Here is an 11,214-nt window from a genome sequence, read left to right on the forward strand (position 1 = left end):
CCATTGGAATGGTGATCTACTTTGAATCGACGTGTTCCCTACGAAGTATTCATGGCACAGTAGTTGACGATGACCTCCAGTTCTCGAAAAAACTTTTTAAAACTTTTGTCCAAAAACTTTGCAAACCCACATCTGCAAGATTTTAGAGGTAAAATAAGTAAAGTTTCAGGATTTTACACTGAACTTCTCTAAATTTTGTGCGTTCTTTCGCCTTCAAATTTAAAATTTAGAGGTAAATTTCAAAATTTGTAGGTGCCATTACACTAATTCGAGCATTGCTGAGTCGGAGTCGAAGTCCCGACCTTCTCGATTTTTCCCAATGGACAGAAAAAAATGCAACGGGCAATTTGAAAAAGTACGGAGACCTTTTAAATGGACACCAATCTGACCAATCAATACATCGAAATTACTTTTTAACAGTTAAAGAATGCGCACCAAATTCGATTTTCGGTCTTTACCGCCAAATGTTCTGACGAGTTTGGTCACTCAGCTACCCGCTGAACCCTAGCTAGCATGCCCCTGACTACAGTTTCAAATCGACGTTGGGTATATAATGGCCTTCCATCTTTTTTGTCATTCCTAATTAGAGTTTTGCCCTCTTATAACTCGTCTTCAGAAACGTCGTCGACGTTGTCTCTGCTGCTCCAGCAATTGCAAGGTATCACTTCTCTGCTCAAACATCGTTTCTCTTTGAAGCACCTTATCCTACTTTCTTGCAGCCTTGAGGTTTTTAGTCAGACGTATAGCTTTCATGGCTTCAATAACTACCTTCTTTAGAACGTCAACACAGGCAGATTAACCATCCGCCTCCACGTTGTCTAGGGAACTCTGCAGGCTGTTCCTTTGCCTTGCTTTCCATTGTGCACAGCTGCATGTCATACAGCATTCTCCTTAGATCATGGATTGGAAGCATCACGAATGCAATGCAATACCAGTAACTGGCATGGCTCCACGTTGCAGACCTCGACCAGAAGAGTGCAGGTCTATTGCAGGACAGCCAAACATGAGGCTGGATCAAGGCAGCAAAATGGTCGAGGACTCTAACTCTACTGTCGAGGAGCGGGAAAACTCCTCTACGAGCTCGCCAACATACAGAGAGTATTGTTCAAAGAAAGAATATACAGCAGCTCGCCTCGCTCTTTCCGAGTTGAATCAACCTGACAGTATGCACTTACTGCGTGGAATGCTCTTCAGCTGCGGCTCTGACACTTATGGAATTCCGTCTCTGAACTTAAATGCAATGAATGTGAGTATGACAGATACCACAAAGAGCCAGAAGATAGTCACCACACTCAGCGAAACTTGCGTAGCAGAGTCAACACAAGACGCACACCCTACATCTCTAGCGATTCGTGTGCAGAAGAGAGACGTCCTGGACAGTCCCCGAGTTGATATAGAGACTTCTTTGATTGATTTTGTCTGCCACGACAATGCGGAAGCCCTTGTTTGCCTCTTGCGGAAAATACTGCAGGTTTCAAGTGCAGAAGAGAAAGTTCTGGTGCGCAAAGCTGAGGACTTTCAAGCCGTTCTTGGCTTTTGGTTTCCGCACAGGCTTTTGCATCTCGCTTGTAAACTAGATTCCGTTGCCTGTGCTCAAGCCCTGATGGGAGGGGTGGCAGGGCTTTCCTCACCTGTGAACGCAGTTGACGATAATGGAAAAACTGCTCTTCACCACGCTGCGAGCAATCTTTCTACCCGTTGCATCGAGTTACTGCTGCAAAAGCGTGCCAAGCCAGATATAAGCTCTAATGACGGTTGTACTCCTCTTAAGTTGGCTCTTCAAAACAAGAGGTGCGTGATAAGCTCCAATAAGTAACTTCTGTCATCATTAAGATAGGCTGGATACGAAATGGAGTTCCTCTGTCCGGCGCTCTGCCAGAGCTCTTTGTCTGTATCAAAGTGTCTAACCTGATGAAACGTTAGGTGGCCCTCGGATTTACAAACTCGCTCTGCTGCTGAGATTATCGAATTCTTCAGGACTGAGGTAGTTAATCCTTCATGCCGAGCATATATTGAATCCCTTGCCCATCCATTGACCACTGTGTATTGATTTCTACAGGACTTAGATATAATTAAGCTCCTGACTTGCCATACCAAGGGAGTCCTGCGCCTAGCATGCAGTTTGGCTTGTGATGGACATTCACCTGCACTAACAGCTCTTATAATAGCAGTAGGAAATTCTCTACTCGGAGAAGACCACAAATATGAATCATTTCTGGACCTTGTGGTTGGAAAGGCTCTGTCTAGGGGTACAGGACATTCAGACAGTCAGAAAAACTGCACAAGAACTTCTGATAGTAATGAGAGTGAGAGTGAGAAACACAAATTCTCTGTTTTGAAATGTTTGGAAATAATAGTGTGTTTGAAGGGCGAGTTGGAGAAATCTTCATCACATCCTGAGTGTCAACCTCTAAAATTAAAACCATCGGCCCTTTTAAGGGCTGCACAGGTAATGCTTAAGTTTTGCTTCAAACAAATTTCAACTAATGATGTATGATGAAGCTCCCACTCATGTCAGGCAGGAGATGAGACCGTTCTCAAGATTTTGCTGATTGATAGAACCTACATACATGACACAGATGCAGATGGAAATACAGCCCTACATTGGTGTCTCAAAACTACGAAGGGACTAAGGTTATGTCTCTCTTTTGATATAGTAGCAATTTAGCCTTAATTCAGTTTACTGCTCTGAGCAAGGGTGCACCTGAAAATCTTTTGCCTTCATCAAACTGGTAGGGTCATTTGGCAACTTGTTACACTCGGATCAGCTGTAGGTGTAAGAAACAAGCTAGGTTACACGCCAGTACATGTTGCAGCTGGGCAAGGACACCTCCAAGCACTGCAGGTTTGAAGTAAATTAATCTTTTTGGAGCCTGAGCCTTAACTGGTGCAACTTGAGCATGTGATCTTCTTGTTTCAGCTTTTGCTAGCACAAGATCCAAGTGCTGTCCACATAGCAGCTGTAACAAGAGAGACTCCACTCTTTCTGGCTGTAAAAAACAATCATATTGATTGTGTAAAGCTACTTCTTCAGTTTGGATCTAATTCGCAGGCTCTAAACCTAAGGTAAGAAAATTTTGAAGCTTTTGGTAAGAGCTTTATTCTTGCAGGATAAATGACTCTGATTCATCTTATATCAGGAGGCAAAGGCCTGTAGATTTTGCCAACTCACAGGATATGAGAGTGCTTCTTTCCGAATATGGAACGAGCTCAAGTGGTGAAGATGCCTTTTATCAAAACTTTTTCAGATGATGTACAAGTTTGGGTTGCAATAAGGCAATGTATCTATCCCTGCAGGAAAACTCAAAAAAATTCCAGACTCCAAGTTCTTCAGTACAACTATGCAAAGACATCAAACTCAAGCTGTCCAAGGGTTGTCAAATCTAGAAAATGGACCCACAATTGAGAATATCGATAAGTTTATCAACTCCCAGGATGATCCCGACGAGTAAAGAAGAACTTCTTGTTTTGCTTATTGACCCTCTCCAAAATAAAATGGCTTTCATGCATGGATAGATTTGAAGTACCTAATATTGTAAACCCTGCAGGTCAAACTGGTTGCTAAAGGCACAACATGCAAAAACTGCACTTTGTCGATATCACATGATGCCAGGAGGATGTGCTCGGGGTGAAGGATGCTTCTATGCCCATAGTGAACAAGAGCTGCGGCCAGAAGTTCAAGTAAAGGTAACCTTGTAACAAACATTTCTTCTGAGATGAAGCTGTGCATCTAAGTTGCCTACCCGACATAATTGTACTGGATTCGCTGTTGATTGACAGACTAAAGCAACAGATGCAGCTTCTAATCAAAAGAAGATCTTTGTGGGAGGCCTGTCACCTTCTATAGGGTCAGGTAGACATCTTCAAATTTAAACTGCGGTTGATTGTGACCATTTTCTAGTCACTTTTAATTTGGAAGGAAAACACTGCAATACTGCAGATGATTTGAAGGATTGTTTTGAAGCTGAATTTGGACCAGTCGAGGAAGCTATAGTCATGAGTACTCAGACTGGTGGCCACATCCAATCTAGAGGATTTGGATTTGTTACATTTGTTAAAGAAGCATCATGCGTTGCTGCAGTCAGACAGCATTATCTGATCATTTACGGCAAAAGAGTATGTATGAGTCTATTCTGAGTTCATTGAGAGGAAATTTATCTTTTGAATTACAGAAGAGTATGTTCTGAGTCTATACTGAGCCCATCAAGAGGAAATTTATCTTTTGAATTACAGAAGAGTATGTTCTGAGTCTATACTGAGCCCATCAAGAGGAAATTTATCTCTTTCGAACATTTAAAGTCTGTTTTTTCCTTGTTGATTTCTGACCAATTAACTGCTGCCATTCTACAGGTTGAAATCAAAGCTGCCTTCCAGCCCCCCAAAAGAGCAAATGAGGACATGCTTGACATCCACTCCCCAAATCCCCCTAGACTGCTCTCACATGCCCAGGATACAACCAAGGATGTAATTAGTTGTAGCATCATGTCAAAGGGTGAGACATTTATTGTACAAAAAGGTGAAGCTGCTGCCTCTACAAATGACACTGTGAATACTTCTTTGAGCCATCCGAGTCCATGCCACCCACCATGGCTACCTGTTTTCAAAAAGTGGCTGCCTACATTTTTATCTGCAGCTTCTACTCGGCAACATGGGGGAGAATTTTACCCACTGTCATCAGTGAAGGCTGACTTTAGAGCTACATGTGGCATGGAGCTTGATCACACAGCACTGGGGTTCTCAAAGCTGAGCGATTTTTTGCGCACAATGCCAGAATTATGTAGAATGAAAATCGTCCCTGTTGGAAGAGGGCCTGCAACCCATGTTGTCCTGCAAGTTCGCCAACAGCAGAATCTGATTCCGAAACCTCCCCAAACCATGACAGCCACAAAAATTTTAGCGTCCTCTTTAGTGCATGAGGGCCGCACATACGCTGCTGCTGCTTCCCAAAATATTGCTACTTTGGCAGGGGATGATACTGGTGTGCAGAAGACCTCTGAAAATTCTGTGCCTATGAAACCCCAACCACTAATAGACAATAGTGGGCCCAACCATAGTGCTGAGTATAACACTCACGATTTCTCCGCAGGGTCCTCCGTATATACTGGCCAGCAAACCTGTACGGTTTCAAACGATTCTTGTTTGCCGTTGATGTCAGACAGAAAAGAGCCCCATCAGACCCTTATAGAGAAGGTGCCAACAGTGGAAGTCTGCAAGACATGGGAGCAAGAAATTTCTGGAAATAACCCAGCACTGCGATATTTACAACCACAACTTGCAAATGCTCCCATGACACATGATTCCTCACATCTTGACACTCCTGCAACCCAGCCTCCCCAGCAGCAGAACTTACTCTCTTTTCTTGATGTCTATCATAACCCATACATGGAACATGCAATCCCAAGTTCTCCATTTCAAAATAGAGCCATGCCAACCTACAAACAAGGGGCAGTGTCCCTCTACAATCCATGGAATTTCAACGTGTTTGAAGGATGCAGAAACCTTATTCAGCAAATGAATTTAGCTGCTACAGGAGAGGTAAGTGATTGATTAGTGCTCTAAATTCACCTGTTGCAGTCCTAATACAATTTTCCCATTTTGTCAGGAATCACCACAAAGCAGCCTCACATCGGATGACTCTCTGGACTCTCCGTTTAGATTTACAGAAACTCCTCCAATGCCATGTGTTATTTGTGGTGATAAGGCTGCTGTGTGGGTTGCACTTCCCTGTGCTCACAAAGCTATATGCTCACTGTGCAAGCATCAGTTACATAAGAATCAAAGCCTTCAGCAATGCTTTGTTTGTCAAGGCAGAACCCGTGATTGGATGGCACAGTACTGATTAGAGGAGGGACTGAAAAGATCTTTATCAAATGCTTAGGTGATAACTCATATCATTATCATTATTGATGTCTGTTTTCAACCTGTAGAAGTTGAACTGTTGCCTAACGATGGTTCCCCATTTACAGGTTGCCAAAGCTGACACAGGCCAGGTAATGGAGATCAAAATTGTCTTACAGTTTGACATTGCTTGGCTTTCATAAAAAATTAGCCAGGCAACATCCAAGAGCAATGTTGTTAACAGCTTTGTAGCCAAAGCATGTAAGCTTGTTATAGGCAAGATGTACAGGCATGGTTAGGCCAGGTAATCAAAACTAAACATACAGAACACGTGACTGCTCCTCACCAGGTCTCTTCCCGAAATTTTAAGAAAAAACATACAGAACACGTGACTGCTCCTCACCACTCTTCCCGAAATTTTATGTATTAAACCCTTCTGGCCTACAAATCATCTTAATCTGAGGTCTGGGGTTGCTGGCAAGACAGAAACGCAGGGCCAACCTGCTCGATTCTAAAGCTTGCTATCACGGTAACTCGCCTGGCACTCAGGCAACAGCTTGCAGTGCTTGCAGTGTTTAGCAGACAACAAAAGAAAAGATAAAACTATGTACGCTTGTAATGGGCAAGGTGTCACAGGCGAGGTTACGTTAGGTAATCAAAGCCGCACATGAAACCATGAAACCTCACCATGAAGCCGCACATGAAGCCATGAAAACCTCACACGTGATTGCTCACGCTCACCAATTTCGCTTCTGGCTTTCAATCCGATTTTCCGAGGTCTAGGGCTTCTGGCAGTCATGAAAAGCAAGGCCAACCTCACAGGGCTCCCAGTCCCCTCCCCATTGCTAAAGTTTGGTAATGCCTGGTTGAAAAAGGCTTAATCCGATGAGAAGCGCCCATAAGCTAGAAAGTAATTATTGGAATAGTTAACAATGGCAAAAAATCGTTAGCTTGATTGCAAAGTAGATATCAGTAGCTTCAGTGCACAATTGAAGCAACTCTTGTCCTAGTTTACAGTCTCCTACTGGTTATGAGTATGAGAGAGACTCCCACCACCTCAAAGGGTCGTGCCATTTGTGGTGCCACTTGCTAGAGTTGATGAAGAGGTTCAAATAGAAAAAAGTCTATATTTTTCCTGTGGTGGGACAATTCTCCTTTTCAAATAACAACCTCTTGAGCAATGGTATGTGCAGCCAGAAGAGAAGTTTCGATATATAGATGCGCACTATGTCTTAGCCTAAATGTGAACCACTTTAAACTTCTAAAGCTGGTCAAAGGCATGTGCTCTTGTAATTGCACAGCACTTGGCATACATAGTGACCAACATGTTTCCATAGTTTGTGTCCATGTCATGTAACCCAATATTGTAAAAAAGGCTTGTATTTTTATTGCCTTGCTAAGAATTCATCCTCTTGGCACATCTTTTTCATGAGTCACGAAACAAGAGTCATCTCAATCAAGTAGTTTCCTTGTTTGGCTTGTTTAGCAGATGCCATTCTTTTCAACTTACCTTGCCCCAAGGATAGGTCAAGAGATGACCTCTCAAAATAGATGCTTGTGCTTTGAAAATTGCATGCACTTGGCATACATATTGATCAACATCTTGCTTGAGTCTGTTTCATTCTTAGTATTGCCAATTTCAGGTGATAGCCTATTGCCTTGGTAGAAAAACTCCTCTTAGAATAGGCTTTTTGTGATTCACTCATCACATTCTACTCCAGATGACTCTCTTACTTTCCATGTTTGGCATGTATAGTAAATGTTGAAACTCGGATCATGATCTTGACAATAATCTGTGCTCTAATAGTTGTACCGCACTTTGGAATACATAATGACCGATCTATTTCTTATGCATGTGGTCTTCTTGTTTGCATAAGCGAGTTTGATTTTTAAAGTATGTAAGGGTTTGGGCTTTAGCCCATACGTGTGTGTAACACCTCTAGTCAATTGGGATGCGTAGGTGTGGCATAGAAACATGTGATAGCATGTGGAAAAAATCACCCAAGGTATGAAGTCATCAATGATGCCAGATGAGAAGCTTGCACTAACTCTATATAATGAGCCTTTTGTATACACCTTTATGGTATGATAAATCAACCTAGTAATATGTCTATATTCTACTCTATTTCCATTGTGTAATTAGCTTTATCATTGGTATGCCAACACTATTAATGCTTCTCTTTCATATCCTCCCTAATCTCTACAATTGTTATCAGAGCCATTAGCATGGTCAGTATCTCCTAGTCATCATTAGATCCTTAGTTAGTGGCCACTACTCTCAAACTTGGTTAGGATGTTGATTAGCATGAAAGATATCTAATTAATCACTTAGGAGCTTGCATTACGAGCTAGAGTTTGACATTAGGAGGGTTTTTTTGTTGGAGTTATCTTAGAGCTACGATTTCTCTCTCCCTAAAGTGACTCACATTGATAGTGGAGAACCATCTTTTGACACAAACAAAGGACTGGGGGATGTAGCTTATTTCAAGGACTTTAATAAGCTATTGGCTACTGCCCCACTTGGCATCTTGTCAGACCATTGCAAAGGGGTGCATAAAGATTAGCTTAATCCGACAACTCGGCACACAACGGGACTTAATAACTCAAGTGAGCCATCAAATCGGTGGATCAGTAGTCTGGTGCTCTGCAACTTTAGGTCAACTTAGTCATCACGTTATAAGAAAACAGTGCTCCAACATCAATCGACCTGTAGAAAAAGCTCCCACACCACGCGGTAGCACACCACGTTGAGTCTTACCAAGCATCGAGCAAACTTTACCGAGCGAACACAAAAAAACATGCAAAATGCAAATGGAACAAGAAGAGAGAGAGAACGATATATATATATATATATATATATATATATATATAGAGAGAGAGAGAGAGAGAGAGAGAGAGAGAGAGAGAGAGAGAGAGTCTCTTGAACTAATCAATCTTGGCAATGAATAATTGATACAATGTACAATGGGGGCAAGGGGTCTCATATATACCCACCTCAATAAATTCCCATACCCAAACTTTAACAAACAAGTAAAATAAATACCTAAAAGTCAAAATAAATAATGGGATCACTTTGGGTAGTTCACTTGAGATGCCAAAACTATAACACCCTCTCTGTAGATCATATTGGCCATAAATAGTGAGATGAATTCAATGAAGAAGCTACCATGGACACCCATATAGTTGTAGAATCCCCATTCATGAATTATGAACACATCATGTCCAAAATACTCCAAGATATGTCTGATTGGTTTCCTACTATCAGATGCATGTGCCTTGAACTCCGAACCACGGGTTCAAACATCGGTAAGTTGAACTCCAACACAAGGGTTCAAATTTCTTGCCCCTCTATCACTCACAAGCCTCTCTCTGGCTGAAGCTAGTGGCAATATTTGTCCTCTAACTAGAAATCTGGTGTCGTAGCCACTGCGGTTGCCACCGCGCATGCCAAGCCGATCTCCACTGTCAAATCTTTATCACTGTCATCTCTGCCCAGTTTGCCTTTGTCTTTGACTTCCTGCGAATTCGTGCTTTTGTCTTTGGCTTCAAACTTTCGAGCCAAACAAAGCGTTGTGTCACATTTATAACAAATGTAGTCAGACCTTGTGGGTATCAAGGTAGCTAACTAAGTACTTGTACCACTGTCCTTTTCAAGCTTGCCTTTACCTTTTTCATCTAGCAAACTCCTCCATTTTCTTTTTGCTTCAAAATCTCGAGCCAAACAATTTGACGATTTCCTTTAGAACTGTGCTAGTGCATAGGCTGCTAACTGGATGGTGATGGATCTGCTGTCAATAGCCATTTTTTGGTTTTGGTCGATGTCGTTGGCACTCGAGGCCATGTTGAAGTTACAAGAGCCAGTTACTTGAGTTCCTTCTCGCACTACAAGGGCCATACAATTTCACCAAGCCACACCAAACTTCAAAATTGTCTCCTTCCAAGTCGTTACAACACAGCTTTGAGGCCCGAGCCCGAGCCCAAAATCAATCCAAAGAAATAAGTTCTTGTTGCCTTCTTTTCGGGCCGCTCTAAAATCCTTAGCCGATACAAAAACTCTCCATGAATTGTGAGCTTCAAAGACCACTCTTGCCAAGACGCTCCTAAGGGATCTCTATGACCAATGAACTCCCTTGCCTTCGTGTGCAAAAAACTGGGCTCCAACTATCCCCGATCTTACTTGATCACTACAAACATGTTTTGGAGTGTATGCACTCATGTTGCATCTTTTAGGATTTTCCCTAGAAGAAGAGGGATTACATTCAACAATAATCCAAAAAATTTAAAAGGATTATACTCAACAAACTCTAAATAACTTATACATAATCCTAACTAATGATTACTCATTTTTACATTTTAATAAAGCATAATTGCATGAACACCTACTTGTTACTCAACTTTAAACAATACAAAAGTAACTCTAGTCTCTCTCCATGAGGTCCAAAAATGCCAACCGTGAATGTCGATCATGCTACCCACAGGGACATTGCCATAAACTGTCTTGTGCCAGCGTGAGACAGTTAAGGGTAGTGCCACAAAAAGCATTGAAATAGAATAATTATGGGAAGGATAGACGTCTTCACCTTTTTGATGTCAAACCCTTCATGAATTCTACTCTTATTTTCATTCCCCATGCTAATGAGGAAACCTAATTTGAAAGTTGCCAAGGATGGCCATCCTAGAAGACTCTAAAGTATAAACACATATGTTTCAGATGATTGATGATGGATTGAGATAGCGTTGGGACATAGCTTTCAACCTTCTCGGATATTGCCCTTGAATATACCGCATTGACGTGGAAGCACAAAGGATAGTGTCCCATATTAGTGGAATTTTGCATTGCCTATTATGTTGGGGATTACATAATCCAAAAGTGGATGAGGATGACCATCCTAGAAGACTTTAAAGTATAAATACATACGTTTTAGATGACCGATGAAGCATCAAGATATCATTGGGACATAGCTTTCAACCTTCTCGGATATTACCCTTGACTATACTGCATCAACGTGAAAGCACAAAGGACAATGTCCCATATCAATGGAATTTTGCATTGCCTATTATGTTGGGGATTACGTTAATCCTCTAAAGCTCAATATATCTTTGTATATGTGTATTTCCATAAGCGATCACAAAAAAATTAGTGCAATGTCGACATATTGAGATAAATTATTGACATGTTAAGATATAGTACATTGCTGTAGAGAAATAGATGTAAAACAACTCGGATATACTGGCCATCTAGCCTTCCGCGCTTGCACGGAACCACTTAGGTCAGTGTCCCATCATTGAGATTAGAAGATGCTAATAACATTAATCCATAAAATGTCAAGATATCTTTGCAGCCGTTCATTGCCATACACCATACCGCGTCCGCAC

General features: G+C 41.7%; 1 protein-coding gene across 2 annotated transcripts; it reads left to right on the forward strand.

Annotated features, from left to right (window-relative positions):
• The first annotated feature begins 490 nt into the window (after positions 1–490).
• LOC147460346 (uncharacterized) lies at positions 491–7,263 on the forward strand. 2 transcript variants are annotated; one of them, XM_086511419.1, is made up of 15 exons: positions 491–658; positions 823–1,791; positions 1,924–1,984; positions 2,060–2,449; positions 2,519–2,634; positions 2,737–2,845; positions 2,921–3,066; positions 3,141–3,217; positions 3,298–3,448; positions 3,549–3,687; positions 3,781–3,853; positions 3,941–4,116; positions 4,351–5,535; positions 5,603–5,878; positions 5,967–7,263. In XM_086511419.1, exons 2-14 carry the CDS (start codon positions 899–901, stop codon positions 5,837–5,839), a joined length of 3,753 nt encoding a protein of 1,250 aa, XP_086367545.1. In that variant the 5' UTR covers positions 491–658; positions 823–898; the 3' UTR covers positions 5,840–5,878; positions 5,967–7,263. The 2 variants fall into 2 exon arrangements, with proteins under 2 accessions (XP_086367545.1, XP_086367546.1); XM_086511420.1 differs by having other exon boundaries at positions 961–1,791.
• Positions 7,264–11,214: the final 3,951 nt, after the last annotated feature.

The sequence above is a fragment of the Adiantum capillus-veneris genome, chromosome 4 (assembly GCF_014529385.1).
Source record: "Adiantum capillus-veneris isolate H3 chromosome 4, ASM1452938v2, whole genome shotgun sequence".
Classification (NCBI taxonomy): domain Eukaryota; kingdom Viridiplantae; phylum Streptophyta; class Polypodiopsida; order Polypodiales; family Pteridaceae; genus Adiantum; species Adiantum capillus-veneris.

What these genes read in the sequence shown, in the direction of transcription:
- LOC147460346 (XM_086511419.1), top strand. Translation starts at nt 899, where the DNA reads ATGGATTGGAAGCATCACGAATGCAATGCAATACCAGTAACTGGCATG. An exon ending in TCGCAGGCTCTAAACCTAAG is followed by an intron (nt 3,067 to 3,140) that starts GTAAGAAAATTT and finishes ATCTTATATCAG; the next exon opens with GAGGCAAAGGCCTGTAGATT. An exon ending in TGATCATTTACGGCAAAAGA is followed by an intron (nt 4,117 to 4,350) that starts GTATGTATGAGT and finishes GCCATTCTACAG; the next exon opens with GTTGAAATCAAAGCTGCCTT.